Here is a 19,777-nt window from a genome sequence, read left to right as displayed (position 1 = left end):
TCTCGTGGGAGAGGCGTGGCTATGGACCTTGGGTCCTCATTAGGCCTTATGAAGGGATATAAGGCATCATTGATAATTGAACAGTCATCTCCTGTGACATGGTCTCGCTTTGATGAGCCAAGTTCTACCTTTGGCGTGCCATGTTACTCTTGTTCTTCATAGCTTTTTCTGGTCACATTAGCACAGTAGTGAAGCCGAGTTTCAATGGAGTCAGTTTCTGAATGGATACTTGTCTTGACAGTGACAAACACAACATTCCGTTATAAGATATGCTCCCTTTATTACAGTATATGCATGCTATACAATGTCATTTATTTTTTAAATATATATCTTTTTAAAAACAGTTTCACTGCAGATATTGTGTTTTACGATCCATTTATGTTTCTTAGTAGCAAATACAATGTTTGAGATCCAAGGCGAGATTGTAAAATACAATATGATCAATTTCAAAGAACTTTGTTGCCAGACAAACCTACTTCAGGAGTCGTCTTCCGCTCCAACCAGTAACCTATTTCATTAACTCCTCTGAACAAGGGAGGTTTAATCAGATCATGTAATCAAATACCTTGACAATATACTGTTTGTGCCACAAACTCATTATACAAATTCTTATCTGAAAGTAACAGAGCACAATAGTAATTTCTAATATATAAACAACCCATTGAATTGGCAGCTGACAAGATGTAAAATAGACAGTCAGTGAAATCTTTGACAAACTGACTGATTTAAAATGATGAAGGAACTGACCAACAAGCTGTTCATTTCCAACACCTACAGTGTGTTGGGAGCCTGACACTTTAAAAGGTAGACTCAGTGAAATTATGTTGCAACGAGCAGCACCTCAGATATTGAGATGAGCAAGATGCAGGACTATAGAGTCACACAGTTTCTGCACATGTGCACAGGTTCGCTTTCAGTTTGTTCAGTGTGGTAGCCAGGGCACCAAAACAGTGGAGAAGTTGAGCCTTGCGCTTCAACGCTGTTTTCGTTCTGCTTCTTCGTCATATCGCTGAGTCTACCTTTAAAGTGTTCTTGGTTCATTATCTGTCACTTTGAATTTCATTTCTAGCACCCACAGTGTTAGGAGCCTAACACTAAAAACAGCTCTTGATTCATCATGGGTAACTTTATAAATTTCCAACACCCACTAACTTTTTAACACTTGGTTTAATAATGACGGTCCCATATGTACATTGCGGGTGTTAAAAACACTAAGGAGATTTTGGTACTAATTCATGAATGCTTCCATCATGTACATTATTTTAGCTTACCAGCTTGTCCTCGAATTTTGGTGTTTTGTACTCTGAGAATGGAAGTTCTGAAATGACTAACGGCAATTACGTTCATGCTCAGATTTTTTGGTAAACAGTCAAGGCGTGCTTTGGGATATAGGGACTGATTTCATCAACCCTTCCTTTGTCTGTGTTTTTAAGTCTCAGGCTGAAACAAAAGCTCACTGCGACTCCCCCCAGTACCCGTGCACCAGTGGAGGCTGCTGCCGGGATGACGACTCATAATAATGTCCGGAAAGGAGTCAAACACAAGTGTTTGATACCATTCCATTTACTCCATTCCAGACATTATTATGAGGCGACCTCCCCTCAGCAGCCTCCACTGATGAGCACCCAACCCCTCTGCTCTGGATCTTCCTATACAAAGCTCTCTTCCATGTTGGAGCACAGCAGGAAAGAGTCCACCAGTCTGGGCTTGATCAGCTGCTGGTGGTCAGTGGCCTCGATGCTGTCTGGACACCCCGCCGCCAGCCTCCTCAGGGCAGCCTGCAAAGCACAAGGAGAGGAATGGATCAGTGAAGACACTCAACATCTATTCCTGTGACAGCACTATAGCACATGACATAGCATAAAATAAGATTGTCATTATAAATATACAGGTAACTGACAAAATTAGTGTTGGGCCACCACGAGCCGCCAGAACAGCTTCAATGCGGCTTGGCATTGATGCTACAAGTGTCTGGAACTCTATCGGAGAGATGCGACATCATTCTTCCACGAGAAGTTCCATAATTTGTTGTTTTGTTGATGGTGGTAGAAAACGCTGTCTCAGGCACCGCTCCAGAACCTCCCGTAAGTGTTCAATTGGGTTGAGATCTGGTGACTGAGACACACGTCCTTTAAACCCGCTATGCTCTTTTAAGACCCCTCTTTCAAAGTCACAGATCTCTTCTTCTAGCCATGGTAGCCAAAATAATGGCCATATTTATACATGGCCCTAAGCATGATGGGATGGTTTAATTGCTCAATTAACTCAGGAACCACACCTGTGTGGAAGCACCTGCTTTCAATATACGTTGTATCCATCATTTACTCAAGTGTTTCCTTTATTTTGGCAGTTACCTGTAGAGCAATAGACTATAGAGCTAGATATTGCTGATTCGCAGATATACAGTGCCTTCTGAAGGTATTCTGACCCCATGACTTTTTCCACATTTTGTTGTTACAGCCTTATTCTAAAATGGATTAAATAAAAGAAAAAACATCAGCAATCTACACAATACCCCATAATGACAAAGCAATAACAGGTTCAGAATTTTTGGCAAATATATATATATATATATACACATTTTAAAAACACGTATTTACATAAGTATTCAGACACTTTGCTATGAGATTCGAAATTGAGCTCAGGTGCATCCCGTTTCTATTGATCATCCTTGCGATGTTTCTACAACTTGATTGAAGTCCACCTGTGGTAAATTCAATTGATTGGACATTATTTGGAAAGGCACACACACACACACACACCTGTCTATATAAAGTAATGTCAGAGCAAAAACCAAACCAAGAGGTGGAAGGAATTGTCCTTAGTGCTCCGAGACAGGATTGTGTCGAGGCACAGATCTGGGGGAGGGTACCAAAACTGAGCAATCGGGGAAGAAGGTCCTTGGTCAGGGAGGTGACCAAGAACCCGATGGTCATCCTGACAGAGCTCTAGAGTTCCTCTGTCGAGATGGGAGCACTCCACCAATCAGGTCTTTATGGTAGAGTTGCCAAACGGAAGCCACTCCTTAGTAAAAACGCACATGACAGCCTGGTTGTAGTTTGCCAAAAGGCACCTAATAGGCTGACCACACCGCGAGCGTTGCAAAATACATTTAGAAATCCATGTTATTCAATTGCATCAACACTGCTCACGCGTGCCAACGAGCATCTGCGTTGCCAAGGGCTAAATAGAAAACGGTTCTATTTCTGACGCAGATCACGCTGCAAGTCCTGCCTCTCCCATCTCACTGGTTTGTAGAAGCAGGTACCCACGTGCCATCTCCTCATTGGTTATACCCACGTGGGTGACTGAAGACAAGGTCAGTGGCGGTAATGCACCTAATTTATGAAAGTTGCCAATCGCAATATAAAGTCAAGAGAAGAAAAGGTCTGGAAGGAAGAGGGATGACTAGAAACGATTTGGTGGACTTATGTGTGGACTAATTGTAGAAGTAGAGGACATTGGGCATTTCAGGTAAAATAACAACTCAATGTTTATATCCCAGGCCAAATTATCTAGCAAAGGCAAGCTAGCTAAATAGGACAAATTAGCTAGCAAGTGCAAGCTAGCTAGCTAAATTGCCATACATGTTTAAGGCTTTTCGACCTGTCCCCAAATTAATGTAATTCATTTCAGAGTTTGTTTTGATATTTTAACCTGTGTGTCGTGATCGCGTTTGGTGTGGGGGGACAAAATACATTTATGCACGATGGCGCACGCGCGCAGCCGGTTTGGGTTCTGTGTAAAGACTCTCAGACCATGAGAAACAAGATTCTCTGACAAAAGTAAGATCTTACTCTTTGGCCTGAATGCCAAGTGTCACATCTGGATGAAACCTGGCACCATCCCTGCATTATGCTGTGGGGATGTTTTTCAGCGGCTGGGACTGGGAGACTAGTCAGGATCGAGGCAAAGATGAACGGAGCAAAGTACAGAGAGATCCTTGATGAAAACCTGCTCCAGTGCGCTCAGGACCTCAGACTAGGGCGAAGGTTCACCTTCCAACAGGACAACGAGCCTCAGCACACAGCCAAGACAACGCAGGAGTGGCTTCAGGACAAGTCTCTGAATGTCCTTGAGTGGCTCAGCCAGAGCCCGGACTTGCCCCCGATCAAACATCTCTGGAGAGACCTTAAAATAGCTGTGCAGCAACGCTCCCCATCGAAACTGACAGAGCTTGAGAGCATCTACAGAGAAGAATGGGAGAAACTTCCCAAATACAGGTGTGCCGAGCTTGTACCGTCCTACTGAGCAAAGGGTCTGAAAACCTATGTAAATGTGATATTAGCAAACATTTCTAAAACCCGTTTTTGCTTTGTCATTATGGGGTATGTTGTGTAGATTGATGAGGGAAAAGGCTGTAACCTAACAAAATGTGGAAAATGTCAAGGGGTCTGAATCCTTTCCGAAGACACTGTAAATACTTCAGCTACTTGCTGATGGGCTGAGGATTGACTGACTCTGCAGTGCATGACTGCTTCAGTATTCTGTACTAAAACAGAGGGAGCATGGCAGTATGAAACAAAATTACAGTTCTGCAGCAGGGGAATACCACATGTTTACATATCAGTTAACAACATTATCTCTGAAAGCCAACCCTCTTTGAAGGCTGGTTCCTACAATATCTCAATTTTACCCCTGGCGCTAGCGATAAAAAAATGATCCTATTAAATTGACTTGATTATAGCAAACACTGTAAAACAGTGAAGGAGAGAGTCCTTATGTGCAAAATCCATCCAGCAGTCTTAATTAAGCCTATGATTCTTATACACAGATCTAAAGAGTTCTTTATCTAGCCTGTGATCTGGCCTTATCAATTATGAGCAGGCTGACTAAATGATAAAGGATGAACAGGAATATGTATGATATGTGCCTATTTAAGCATACCCGGCTACATAGTGGGATCTCCTTATAATGAGAAGACTGGTTCAGATGCAAGGACTGCGGTGTCTTTCAACTTTGCCCCATGGACATCACCCTCTCATTGCTTACATCTAAGTAATTAGGTACACTTATGCACTATGCCCTGGAAAGATATTACTTCAGAGTACAGTACAGGTGTATGGGAAATATACATAGCAGAGGCTTTAAAAACGTACATACAATACACGTTCAAACACATTCTCGAGAATATAACTATTGTACACAGACATTCAGACTAACACATAATCAAAGATCTAGTACATACCAGACATGCAACCAGTACAGAGTCGCTGTTGTTCCTCTCTGCTGGTGAGCGACACAGTTCGATTAGTCGAGGAACAGCTGGAGAAATGGAAGACCATGGTTAGTTAAGCAATTGTGTTGCTAATTGTTCAACATAATGTTCCTTTGATTACTGTGATTTAGGGCTGGATACAATCCATATCACCGAAGATCCACGGTATAGCGCAATTCAAATTTAAGGTCATTTCGGATTAAGCGTTTATCCTTAATGCAGCCTCCATAAACATTACTTGGGGCCCCACAAGGGTGCGTGCTCAGCCCCCTCCTGTACTCCCTGTTCACCCATGACTGTGTGGCCATGCACGCCTCCAACTCAATCATCAAATTTGCAGACCACACACACACACAAGACACAACAGTAGCGTGCTTGATTACCAACAACGACGAGACAGCCTACAGGGAGGTGGTGAGGGCACTCGGAGTGTGGTGTCAGGAAAGCAACCACTCACTCAACAAAACAAAGGAGATGATTGTGGACTTAAGGAAACAGCAGAGGGAGCACCCTCCTATCCACATCGACGGGACAGTAGTGGAGAAGGTGAAAAGCTTGACATTTCTCGGCATACACATCAGACAAACTGAAATGGTCCACCCACACAGACAGTGTGGTGAAGAAGGTGCAACAGGGCTTCTTCAACCTCAGGAGGTTGAAGAAAGTTGGCTTGTCATCTAAAAACCTGAAACTTTTACAGATGCACAATTGAGAGCATCCTGTTGGGCTGTATCACCGCCTGGTACGGCAACTGCACCGCCCTCAACCGCAAGGCTCTCCAGAGGGTGGTGTGGTCTGCACAACGCATCACTGGGGGCAAACTATCTGCCCTCCAGGACACCTACAGCACCCGATGTCACAGGAAGGCCAAAAAGATCATCAAGGACAACAACCACCCGAACCACTGCCTGTTCACCCCGCTACCATCCAGCAGGCTAGATCAGTACATGTGCATCAAAGCTGGGACCGAGAGACTGGAAAAACAGCTTCTATCTTAACATCATCAGACGGTTAAAACAGCCATCACTAACATTGAGTGGCTGCTGCCTACATACATACTCAAATCATTGGCCACTTTAATAAATGGATCACCAGTCACTTTAAATAATGACATTTTAACAATGTTTACATATTGTAGCAGGTTCAAGGGTGTGGGGTGTCCACGTCACCAAGTTCAATAACCAAACACGCACAAGGAGCACAATTAGAATGCAAAATGGAGAGTTTGGCACCTTGGGAAAAAGGGAAGAATTCACCAACCATTTCACAGTCCACAGTCCGTTCTCGTGGTCCGTTCCATTCTTCAGGGGTAATCCTAAAACTCAGCCAAACCGGTTCGGTACACAGTGGGGGTAATCAGACAGCTAGTTATCTCTTCTCACACCCTCTCCCATTCTCTGCCCCTTTATCCGCAAGCACTCCCTGGCTTAATGACCCACAGGCTCACCTCGTTGGGGCAGGAAGTCCATATAAGGCTCGGGTGGCGGAGGCAGCAAGCAAGGTATCTCCTATCAATCATCACTCCTTGCCCCCCCTCCTCCAGCTCCGGGATGGAGGGGTGGTCCAGCTCCCTAGAACTACCCTTCTGGAGAGGGCATCGGCATATCCATGGGCTGCGGCTGATCAGTGTACGACAGAGAAAGCGAAGGGCTGTAAGGATAGGAACCAGGGGGTGTTCTTATTCTGTAACATCCAAACTAGTGGTGCATGGTCCGTTACGAGGGTGAAGTGCCGTCCCAATAAGTAATATTTCAGCTTCACCAGGTGCCCACTTGATCGCTAGACATTCTTTCTCCACAATGGAATATCTTTGTTCCCACGGCAACAGCTTCTGGCTAATGTACATGACTGGGTGTTCCTCACCTTCTTGTAGCTGTGATAGGATGGCACCCACCCCTGTTTCGGATGCATCGGTCTGTACCTCCAGTGGTTTGGAGAAGTCCGGGGTCACCAGCACAGGTCCAGAACACAGAGCTCCCTTTAGGTCCTTGAAGGCTTTCTCGGTCTCCTCTGTCCACGTCACCTGGGCGGGCAGACGGCTACTGGTCAGATCTGTCAGGGGGCTGGCTAGGGAGGCAAAGTGGGGAATAAATCTCCAGTAGTAACTAGTCAACCCCACAAACGTGCGTACCTGCTTCTTGGTGAGGGGGCGGGGCCAGTCCCGAATCGCCTCTACTTTCTTCACCTGGGGTTTGACATCCCCTCCCAATTTTGTGTACCCCAAGTACTCAGCCTCCGGCAGGCCGAGCCAACATTTATTTGGGGTGTTGTTAGTCCCGCCTCCCGTAAGGCCTGCAGTACCGCGCTCGCCTAGTTTAGATGTGTCTCCCACTTGCTCCCATGGATCACAATATCATCGATGTAGGCTGCCGCGTACTCACGATGGGGACGGAGAATCCGGTCCATCAACCTCTGGAAGGTGGCTGGGGCCCCGTGCAGCCCAAAGGGCAGCTTCTTGTAATGGAACAGCCCGTCAGGGGTGGCGAAAGCAGTTTTCTCCCGTGCCTCGAGAGCAAAGGGCTCCTACAAATAACCCTTCGTCAGGTCGAGCATGCTGATAAAGCGGACGGTCCCTAGCCATTCGATTAATTCATACATTCGGGGCATGGGGTAGGTGTTGAACTTTGAGAGTTCATTTACCTTTCTAAAATCATTACAAAAGTGAGTGGTGCCATCTGGTTTCGGCACCAACACTATGGGGCTGCACCACTCACTATTCGATTATATCAGCTTTCAACATTCTTTTTACCTCAGTCTTGACAGCCTCTCTCCTTGCTTCCGGTATGCGGTAGGGTCGCAACTTCACCTTTTTCCCGGGTTCGGGGAGGATGCTGTGCTTTACCAGATCGGTGTGTCCTGGTTCACTGGAGAACGCATCCTGGTTCGGGCCGACCAACTCCCTCAGCTCCTGCTTCTGTGTTTGGTTCAGCTGCTCCCCCAGTGGCACCTCCCCCGGCTTGGTCTCTGTGGTAGCCTTCTTCGGGGAAATAGAGTACATCACATGCATTCTATTTCTTTAGCAAATTCACATGGTAAATCTGGGTCAGATGTCTACGTCCCCGCTGTCTGACCCTATTGTTAACTTCACCCACCTTGTCAAGGACTTCGTATGGCCTGTTCCATTGGGCCAAAAACGAACATTCTGAGGTGGAGACCAACATCAAGACTTTGTCTCCTGGCTGGAAGTCCCTTTGTTGTGCCCCCGCACTTGGGCCTCCTGGGCCCTCCAGCATGTGTTCCTGTACCAGGGGCCACAGGGTTGCCATCCTGTCTCTCATGTCCTCCACGTGCTCCACCATGGTTTGGTGGGGCGACGGTTGCTGTTCCCAGGCTTCTTTAGCCATGTCCAGCAGTCCTCGGGCTCGTCTCCCGTACAGCAGTTCGAAGGGAGCGAATCCTGTTGAAGCTTGGGGCACTTCTGGATCGAGAACATCAGGTAGGGTAGCAGCTGGTCCCAATTCTTTCTGTCTGCCTCCATCACCTTCTTTTGCATCTGCTTCAGGGTTTGATTGAATCTCTCCACCAACCCATCGGTCTGCTGGTGATACACTGAGGTGCGCAACTGGGTTATTTTCATTAGTTTGCATAGATCCTTCATGATTCGCGACATGAACGGGGTGCCCTGGTCGGTCAATATCTCGTCGGGGATGCCTACTCGGGAGAACAGTGTAACCAACTCACGTGCGATTCCCTTGGTGGCCATGGTGCACAGGGGAATGGCTTCCGGGTTCCTGGTGGCATATTCCAGAATCCCTAGGATGTATTGGTGCCTTCGGTTGCTCTTGGGTAGAGGTCCCACGAGATCCATTGCGATCCTGCTGAAAATGGACTGAAATAATGGGTAGGGGAATGAAAGGAGCATCGGAAGTGGGGTTTAGGCGCCACTTGCTGGCACTTTGGGTAACTGCGGCAGTAATCTTCCACTGCTCTCTTCACCCCCAGCCAGTAAAGTCATGCCTTGATCCTGTCTAAGGTTTTCTCCACCCCTAGGTGAGCCCCAAGAAGGTGGGAGTGCGCCAACTGCAGGACAGATAGTACAAAGGGATGGGGCACCAACAACAACTCCATACATTCATCATTCTTCACAACCTGATATAGCAACTTCTTTATTGAAAAATAGGGGGAGGTGATTTGAATTACCACCTCAATGTGTTTTCTCTTCACCACGGTCACCTGCTAAAGAGCGCTGGCCAAGTTGGGATCCTCCAGTTGGGCCTTGCCGAACCGATAGAGAAGCGGGCTCTGGCGCCATCCTCATGGTCCATCGGGAACATGTCTTCCAGACTCGCCACCTCACCCTCCAGTCTGGCTTCACCCGAGTCGCCCTCCGAGAGGGGTTCTGTTGACGCCTGGGGGTCCACTTCCTGGAATCCATACATCTGGGCATCCTTCCTTCTGGCGTCCCTCCCTCCCACCTCTCCGGCTTTTGGTTCCCTCAGTTCCTCACGTCTCCGGACATACTGGTCCACGGTTGGTAGAACATCAGGAAATCCCTCCCAATAAGGACCGGCACAGGCAGGTTCGGGACGACTCCCACTGGCCCCGTGTGTTGTCCCTTTGCCGTTGTTCCTGAGGCCGAAGGACATTTCCTGCTGTCCAGGAAGGGCGTCGTCTCGGGGAGCTGGCTCCTTCAGGTGAGTGGAGGGTTCCACCTTCTGTGATTGTCCGCTGTGCAGGAACTCCAAAGCCACCTGTTGTTTTACATTTACATTTACATTTAAGTCATTTAGCAGACGCTCTTATCCAGAGCGACTTACAAATTGGGAAGTTCATACATATTCATCCTGGTCCCCCCGTGGGAATTGAACCCACAACCCTGGCGTTGCAAGCGCCATGCTCTACCAACTGAGCCACACGGGACTGAGCCACACGGGCGCCGAACGGGCGCATGTTGTCCTTTCAACAGTTCCACCAGCTGATCTGCGCTCTGCAGGTTAGCTTGGCTTGCTAACTTTTTGGCTTTGAACAGGAGAAAGCATAGAAATGTATCTATGACCACTTTCTTAATGGTCGTGAGCGTCAGTGGTTCAACAGTTAGCCAGCTCTTGGCCAGTCTAATTAGATCATGCATTTATGATCGGGGGAATGCTGTAGATCAATCATGGAATCTTTGTGCCCTGCTAATCATGGTGTAACCATACCGGCGCATGATTTCCTTTTCCCTCGTAATGCGTCTCCTGGTCAGCCGCCAGATCCTGATGGTCTTCTGTGCCACGCCTGACTGGAAGGGTGCTAGCCGGATGGCCCATTGCTCATGGGGCCATTTCTCCCTAGCCGCCGTCCTCTCGAAGGCTTGGAGGTAAGCCTCGATGTCATCAGCTTCAGTATAAACCTACTGGGTTTGGGACGAGAAACTGCTGAGAGACTGCTGAGAGACTGCTGAGAGACTGCTGAGAGACTGCTGAGAGACTGCGCATCGTCTCACACTCGTCTCACACTCGTCTCACACTCGTCTCACACTCGTCTCACACTCGTCTCACACTCTTCTCACACTCTTCTCACACTCTTCTCACACTCTTCTCACACTCTTCTCACACTCTTCTCACACTCTTCATAACATACGCTTTCCTCTCCATTCTCTGCCCCTTTGTGCAGGCCGCTTCCTCTTTTATCCCTAAGCACTCCCTGGCTTAATGATCCACAGGCAAGCCTCGTTGGGGCAGGAAGTCCATATACGACTCGGGGGTGGAGAAAGCGGGCTGCAAGTTATTTTCATTCAATCACCACTCCCCTCACCTCTCCCTGCCGTCTGCCACAATATCTCCCTGCCGTCTGACACAATACATTACTCATCTCATATGTATATACTGTATCTTATAACATCTATTGCATCTTGCCTATGCCACTTGGCCATCGCTCATCCATATATTTATATGTACATATTCTTATTTAATCTCTTAAGATTTGTGTGTATTAGGTAGTTGTTGTGGAATTGTTAGAATACTTGTTAGATACTACTGCACTGTCGGAACTAGAAGCATAACCATTTCGCTACACTCGCATTAACATCTGCTAACCATGTGTATGTGACCAATAAAATGTGATTTGATTTGCTTTGATTTTAAATTTCAATCACGCTATACCGCAGATCTTCCACGATATGGATTGAATCGAGCGCTAAGAGAGCCAAAAAAGGCTTGAAAGGTAAGAATTTCCTCTAGTAAATCAGTCTCTATAAATAGATATCCCCCTAGAGGGAACTGTCTCAAAAGTGGGGTCATCACAGTTGAGATCTTGAATGCAACTAAAAAGTAAAAGGCCAAAAGAGTGGTCTAAATGCTATACGCTTAGGTAGCAGAGAAGCCGATGGCCTAGGAAGTAGGGGGAACTTGCCTCTAGACACTAAAATTGAATCAGTTTATCATTTTCCCCACTAATTGTGAAATGTAGGATTGGGGGAGGGGAAGCTAATCCTAGATCTGTACCTAGGGGAAACTTGACCCCAGAGCGATGGCCTATACCTTGCAGCTGGATGGCTGTTTGGGCCACGTCCGGGTCTCTACTCAGACGGGCCAGTGTGACAGCGGCTTTCTGCTGGACCCGCTCGCACGCAGCGCCCTCCGATGGACTGGAGGAAGATGGCTTCTCGCTCAGCAGCTGGAGCAGTCTCTCAATACCTAGCAAACAACAGACACACAGTCAGAGGACGTAGACACACAACACAGACAGTCAGAGGCCGTAGACCAGGGATCATTAACTAAATTCAACCGCAGGCAGATTTTTTCCTTGAGTGGATGGTCGGGGGGCATTAACATAATTACAAATAATTTGTAGACTGCAAATTGACCGCAAGAAGCCCAAACAGATATAATGTTTGACTAAAACATAATCATTTCAGACCTTGTTTACATTTGTATACGATCCCGTCTCTATTATGCGTGGTAATACTTGGGAACAGATTTCTTAAATTAAAATCACTTGGAGCTGATTTCCTGTTTTTTTTTACAGTATTTTATGCCCAACAACATTGAATATTAGCTACCCAACTTTATCAGGACTTATCCTGAGCTTATTTGCAATGTGTTTACACAGAGTGAAATGAAGAAGTATTTTATTTTTCGCTATGATCAGCTCGTAAAAAATTGATGGATGCAAACTTGAAACCACTGATTCATGACAATTTAGCCCATGAATTGAAACTCCTAGACAGCAGTTGTGAGTATCTTTATTGTCCATTCCATATTATCCATTTTACTTTGACCTGTTTATGCGCTATTTAGGCTATTTGATCGGAGAAACGTGCATGAAATAAAAAAGTGTGCACTGCTTATCACAGGGCAGCATCAGCGCTCACCAAAGACCCAAATGAAACTGGTTGAGAGAAATTGTTTTGGGGCAGAATTATGTGAGGTTTTATGTGTTGTTAGAGGTGCGTCTATGTCAATTAACTTGGAAAATACCGCCCTCGTCAATCTGCCACCATAGGCGGCCGCCTAATCCTGCCTCATGGGCGGGCTGGCCCTGCCGTAAGAGGACGTAGACACAAAACACACAGAATATGAAAAAATAGACAAACACAGAGGCAAGGGCTCAATACATAACATAAACAACAACAGGTCAGATGACAGAACTAATAGGGTTGAAGAAGCAGGCAGCATGACAAAAATGTGGGTTTACGTTGCCATCTTGAGGATTATAACTGCAATACAATGGATGGGGTTTTCCCTTCATCTGTCCTGTGTGATTCTGTCATTTATCTGCAATAATTTTGATAGCATTCTTTGATATTACTCCATTTCTCCATCATGACCAGTGAACACACGTGTGGAGATTAATTAATTGTGAAGTCATCCTCATTCAGTGCCTTCCTGTATTATACTTATGCTCAAATGTTTATTTTACTCTACTGAGCCCTTTACTTTATGTTCATATTCTTATATTTTAATATTTCTTATTGTTGTAGCATTGTTGAGAAGGAACCTGCAAGTAAACATTCCATTGAACTGTACATACCATGTGTATCCTGGACATATTACTAACAACACTTGAAACTTGAGATATCAAATACTGGTAAAAACGTTGTTTTTTTGCATACCCTTCTCTTGCAGGACCTCAGATGAAGACTGCTCCAAAACAGAGAGGTTTGCCAAGATGGTCACCACCTAAAAAGGACCACAGTCAACAGGGCCTGTTATACCAGAGATTTGACCACGCTCAACACATTTTAGCTATGGATCAGTGTGTCCTCTACCTGGTCTTTAGAGTAGGGAGTATCCACTCTTTGGCGGTCTTTGCAGGACTGGAGGAGTATGTGGATGGCGTTGAGCTGGAGGAGGATCTCACAGGCCATGCTGTCGAAGAAAGTGATGTTGGCAAGGGCAGCAGACGCCAGGAGGAAGACCTCACCACAGGAGGCACTCTCGCACAACTCTGGAAGAAGCACATGCCCACGTTTATCTCCGGAAATCATCTCAACCTCATCTTGACCGTACATTCATCGCTCCGTCTATGAATTTGAGAGTGGTCGCATTTCTGCAGCCCCGTCCCAGGATAAAGTTAGCTTGTTTTTTGTGTTAAAGTGTGGGCCTTTTAAAGTGTTTCAGGATGAATAATGATCTAGCTCAAGGACCTGTCGCCATATCAAAGCCCTGAAGTACAGCAGCCATGCACTCACTGATGAGGGCGGTGACGATGTCCTGCATGCTCTCTAAGAAGCTGCCCAAGTGCTGGGTGGAGGTGTGGTGAGGCGAGGTGATCTGGGCCACCACCGCCGCAGCCTCTGCCCTCGCCGCCTCAGCACTGTTCTCATCGGTCAGGATGTCAGCCAGGCACAGGATCCCATCCACCTAGAGTATAGAAGGATTGACACATTACACGCAACGACAAGCACATTCTGTCATGTCAAATCATCTCATGCTAAACATAAGGATAACACGACAACGTAGCAACTGGTTCAATGACATCAAACCAGTGGTGGGAAAAGTACCAAATTGTCATACTTGTGTAAAGGTAATAGAAAATAACTTGCATAAAAGGGAAAGTCACCCAGTCAAATACTACTTAAGTATCAAATTACATGTAATTGCTCAAATATACTTAAGTATCATAAGTACAAGTATAAATCGTTTCAAATTCCTTATATTACGCAAACAAGGCGGCACCATTGTTTTTGTTTATAGTTTTTTTCTACGGATAGCCAGAGGCACACTCCAACACTCAGACATAATTTACAAATGAAGCATGTGTGTTTAATGAGTCCGCCAGATGGCAGTAGGGATGACCAGGGATGTTCTCTTGATAAGCGTGTGAATTGCACCATTTTCCGGTCCTGCTAAGCATTCAACATTTTTGGGAGTCAAGGAAAATGTATGGAGTAAAAAGTATATGATTTTCTTTAGGAATTTAGTGAAGTAAAAGTTAATGTTGTCAAAAATATAAATTGTAAAGTACAGATACCCCAAAAAACTACGTATGTGTCAGGTTTTGGCCAGGACTGTTCAGGTTTTGGTCACTAGATGTCCCCATTGCACCTTTTTTGAACCTTTTGTTTTTTCCTTGCTCTAATTATTGTTTGCACCTGTAGGTCGTTCCCTTGTTTGGTATTTAAACCCTGTGTGTTCCTCAGTTCTTTGCTCAGTGTTTGTACGTTAGCACCCAGCCCTGCTGTTAACTTTTTCTCTTGTTGGAGTTTCCAGAGATTCTCTGATATTGTTCTTGTTTATTTTGGATTAGTCTTTTGAGGTTTGTTTTTTCCCTTGCTGTTCTTACCACTTTGTGGATTTTCTTTGTATTTTTGAAGATATCTATTTTTGTCTCTTGGCTTTTGTTTTGGACGTTGTGGATTTATATTTTTGCCGGAAGATCTTTCCTTTGATTAAACCACCGTCTCTAGTACTGCTGTGTCTGCCTCATCTTCTGGGTTCTGCCGATTTATTAGTGACTTTCTCACACCGGGTCCTGACAGTATGTAGTAATTTAAAGTATTTTTAGTTAAGTACTTGACTACACTCCCATCAAACTTTATCTGAGGGAATTCAGTACATAACACATTCCACACACACACACATTAGCCTAGCCCCATACTCGCATATTGTATTTGCCACGGTCAACTCTTCTATAATTTTTAAACCCTAAATACAATGCATTCAGGAACTATTCAGACCCTTTGACGTTTCCCACATTTTGTTACGTTACAGCCTTATTCTAAAATGTACACACAATACCCCATAATGACAAAGGTTTTTAGAAATGTTTGCAAATTTATAAAAAACAGAAATACCTCATTTACATAAGTATTCAGACCCTTTGCTATGAGACTCAAAATTGAGCTCAGGTGCATCCTGTTTCCATAGATCATCCTTGAGATGTTTCTACAACTTGATTGGAGTCCACCTGTGGTATATTCAATTGATTGAACATGATTTGGAAACATACCTGTCAATATTTATTTTACCTTTATTTAACTAGGCAAGTCAGTTAAGAACAAATTCTTATTTTCAATGACTTTAATTCTGATTGGACATTGTTTAAGATGACTGAGGGTTGTGGGTGGGTGGGTATGTGTATGTATGCGTGTGTGTTGTGTGGTGGGGGTAGGCAAACGTGGGTGTGTGTGTGAGAGAGTGCACGTCAACCCAAGGAAGTTGAGTCGAATGAGTGTCTGTCCATGCAGTGAACTTTTTCATCCAGGTTAGGAAATAAAATCTTTATCCACATGGTGGCAATGTTGTACAGACAAAACTCAGGTACGCTTCCCACTGCTACACTAAACTTTTTTGACCTTGCGTCTGAGCAGTGGTGCCAGTGACCTAGGATATATTAGTGCCCAAATATACTGTGGAAGAAAAAAAATATTTTTATTAATATTAGCACAAGATATTACCTAAAAACAAATAACCTGTATAACTCTACCTTTTGAAGAATTTGAAGGTCTAGTCTGTAAGAGTAGCGAGCATATTACAATACAGAGCACGCAAACAGAAAAACATGAAATAATTGGCACTTTTTGCTTTTGTGTCTCAGTTTGAGTAGAATTGTTTGAGTGAGCTCATACGAATTATCCATCATAGATTCACCTGTCAGAGTAATTTCCTGAAGACCATCACTATGAGCTTCATGATAGGACAACTCCATATTTCTGGCTCCTATCCGTCACCAGTGTGCCAACACAGCCCATTGACGCAGAACAATCCACCTCTTAACTCCCGTCTTTCTCAGCAATATTCTGCACTGACATGAACTTCTCATTCATATTTTGCCCCCGGTCTACTCAGGGTCTCTTCCTAAAATTGTTTCTCGTCGTATGGAAGAAGACACTCACATGGCTTGATTTATGACAGTTTTGTAGCCTAATAACAAATGTCTACTACCTACTTTTTGAAAGGGGCATATATAATAACTTTGTACAGAAGTTAAGCTGCCCAAATACTATGTACTTTTTGTCAGTGTGAATTTTGTCTCCTAGTGCAGTAGACACTCAACCAAGCTCCACGACCATGGAGGTTAAACTTCAGTGTGATCATTTGTGATATTTTAGGGCTCTATTCAATCTGTTTCGCTGAAACATTGCAGATTGCGCAACAGAAATGATAAGGTCATTTCCGATTGAGGCGACATATGCAGTGTTTACCGTGAATGCAGTCTCCGCGAACGCGGAAACATTGCCTTTACATTTCAATCAAGCTGTAACGCTGAACTTCCACGATACGAATTGAATAGAGCTCTTACTGTTTTAACCACATGCCCCAACAGAGATAAACAAACAGTTTCCAACCAATGAGATAATAAGTGGGAATCAGTCCCTTTCCTCCATCACCCGGCAACTGCGACAGGTGTGGTTGTCGCGGCTGAGTGATGGCTTGCGTTCGGTTTGTAGCATCAACTTCAGCAACAGTTCCCCCCCGGAGGCATTGGATCTAATCTGGGGCCCATTGTCGTTCTTGTTCTGTCTGGCGTTTCTACACCCGACTGCCTCCGTTCTCCAAGCTGCTCTTTGAGCAAACACAGACGCCGGTGTGGCATCATTACTCAGTGAATGGGATTGTATTTGTCTTTCATGGCTGCCACTGGGTTGAGATACTTTGTGTTTTTTGTTTATTCTCCAAAGAAGGGGGGAAAACACAGAAAATACTGTTTATATAGGTCGAAAAGCGTTACGCACTCAAACACACCACACGCACACATTTATCCGTCAACTGTGTCTAGGTCCAGTGGTCTCTTACCAACCTCAAATTCTTGCTTGCAGAGCAAATTGAAACGCAACGTTACATAAATTAACCTGCAAAGAGCCCATGGTGAGCAGGGAAATAAACACTCCTTTGTACGGTATCTGTGTGCTCCTGATCAGCGAGCATCGCTCACGTGGCCAAGTCTCCCGCTACTCTCATTGTTAGCATGTTGTCACCTGTGAAAATAAACTTGCGGCCCTGTGAAAACATGCCATGCGTGTGTGAGGCCTACAGTCCCAGTGTGTATTAGTGGAGCATTATACCTGCCCACAGGGAGACTAAACATCTCCCACCGAAACTCTCACTCCAGCAGACCACTGGAAAGAAGTCTGTGTCTGTCTGTCTCTCAGCCTGTATGTCTGGTCTGACTGTCTGGTCTGCCTGTCTGCCTATCCTCTGCTGCTTATTAGTACAAACGGTTTAGTGTATGGATGTACAGTACCAGTCAAAAGTTTGGACACACCTCATTCAAGGGTTTTTCTTTATTTTACTATTTTCTACATTGTTTGAAAGCTGATTGAGAGAATGCCAAAAGTGGGCAAAGCTGTCATCAAGGCAAAGGGTGGCTACTTTGAAGAATCTCAAATATAAAATATATTTTGATTTGTTTAACGCTTTTTAGGTTACTACATGATTCCATATGTATTATTTCACAGTGTTGATATCTTCACTCTTATTCTACAATGTAGAAAAAAGTAAAAATAAAGAAAAACCCTGTAATGAGTGTGTGTGTCCAAACTATACATTTAAAAATGTTTATTTATTTATTTGTTTTGTTACTTTTACCCATTTTTCTCCCCAAATTTGAAGTTACAGTCTTGTCTCAACGCTGCAACTCCCGTACGAACTCGGGAGAGGTGAAGGTCGAGAGCCATGCGTCCTCCGAAACACAACCCAACCAAGCCACACTGCTTCTTGACACAATGCCCACTTAACCCAGAAGCCAGCCGCACCAATGTGTGGGAGGAAACACTGTGCACATGGCAACCGTGTCAGCGTGTACTGCCCCCCACAGGATTCGCTAGTGTGCAAAGGGAGAAGAATATCCCTGCCGGCCAAACCCTCCCCTAACCCAGGCGACGCTGGGCCAATTGTGTGCCGCCCCATGGGTCTCCCGGGCACGGCCGGCTGCGACAGAGCCTGGACTCAAACCCAGAAACTCTAGTGGCACAGCTAGCATTGCCTTAGACCACTGTGCCACTCGGGAGGCCTAGGTATGTCCAAACTTATGACTGGTACTGTATGTGTGTCAGTTTGTATCTGCATCCATATGTTTCTGTGTAAATCCTTTTGTTTGTGTATCAGACATGTCCAACCACACCTCCACCCAGCACCTGGGCAGCTTTCTGGAGTGCATGCAGGACATATTCCACTGCCCACATCGGTGAGTACCAACCTCTGAATGTGTGTGTGTATCGCTAGTTTCTACATGTTTAAACGCTGCACTACAGTACCTTCTCTAGCTGGTTGATGCCCTCCTCCACGCAACATATGGAGGCCACCGTCCTCAGGGCATGTGCGTAGAGGTCGCTGAAGCAGTCCTGCCGGCAGATCTTAAACAGGGCCACCACAGCTCCCTCCTGTGGACAGAGAAAAACAACACCATTAGCATCATTAGCATCGCAAACAATGCTCAGTGCTAAACAAGCTAACGTGGGCTTATGTCAAATTGATAGTCCCTCAAGCCAAACAGACAAACTAAGAAACAGAACACATTGTGCTAGGTCAAACCTTCCAATAGGCTAGCCAACAGTATAAAACAAGATGGCTAGTCCATTGGACACTTTTGGCAAACAATGGATTACCCAACAAGGCTGAGTATTCAAGCCGACAGTTATCAGTGGGCTTGCCAACCTGACAAGCTATCCAAATGACTATTTAGTCATTATTCTCTTGTGAAGTTTTGAGCACAAGAGTTTGATATGGTCAAGGGTCTGAGCACAAGGTTTTGATATGCTTCCTATAATGGTTGTTTATGTCTTTTGCGTTGCAGATTAGACTAAGCAAACGTAAGCAGTCCGTCATTTCCACGTTCTGCCATTTCCTCTCACAAAAAAACTTGCTGGCAGAATTCTATTCACCATGGAGATTGATAGAATTACCTGCAAGACAAGGTCCTGTAACTACCACCATTATCCTAATAAGGCCCATTATAGGAGGTGGTGGTATGTCTCATGCACAGATAGAGCCACACAGCCAAGCCTGGAGTGGCTAATCATCCTGCCCCTACACCCTAAACACTCTTACCTTCTCTGCCCACGCAATACATTCCCTAGAAAACCAAAGCACCAAACATTTTAGCCAATCCCCGAGCAGCATTCTTCATTCAATCTTCTAAAGAGCGAAACTCCTAAACAAGTTATTATTTTCAATCTAATGGAGGAGTCCTGTA

At 45.1% G+C, this 19,777-nt stretch overlaps 1 protein-coding gene across 1 annotated transcript in view; it reads right to left on the bottom strand.

Annotated features, from left to right (window-relative positions):
* Nucleotides 1-277: 277 nt before the first annotated feature.
* Nucleotides 278-19,777, bottom strand: part of LOC129862761 (protein inscuteable homolog) — a 91,154-nt gene continuing 71,654 nt past the window's right edge. The window contains exons 7-13 of the mRNA XM_055934716.1: nucleotides 18,840-18,965; nucleotides 13,833-14,004; nucleotides 13,410-13,588; nucleotides 13,254-13,320; nucleotides 11,680-11,835; nucleotides 5,189-5,265; nucleotides 278-1,778 (exon numbers count right to left, since the gene is read on the bottom strand). Coding sequence (XP_055790691.1) covers nucleotides 1,650-1,778; nucleotides 5,189-5,265; nucleotides 11,680-11,835; nucleotides 13,254-13,320; nucleotides 13,410-13,588; nucleotides 13,833-14,004; nucleotides 18,840-18,965 — 906 coding nt within the window. The 3' untranslated portion in view covers nucleotides 278-1,649. The remainder of the gene's footprint in view (nucleotides 1,779-5,188; nucleotides 5,266-11,679; nucleotides 11,836-13,253; nucleotides 13,321-13,409; nucleotides 13,589-13,832; nucleotides 14,005-18,839; nucleotides 18,966-19,777) is intronic.

Source organism: Salvelinus fontinalis, chromosome 9 (genome assembly GCF_029448725.1).
Source record: "Salvelinus fontinalis isolate EN_2023a chromosome 9, ASM2944872v1, whole genome shotgun sequence".
In the NCBI taxonomy this organism is placed as follows: Eukaryota; Metazoa; Chordata; class Actinopteri; order Salmoniformes; family Salmonidae; genus Salvelinus; species Salvelinus fontinalis.
This window is presented reverse-complemented; position numbering and strand designations above follow the sequence as displayed.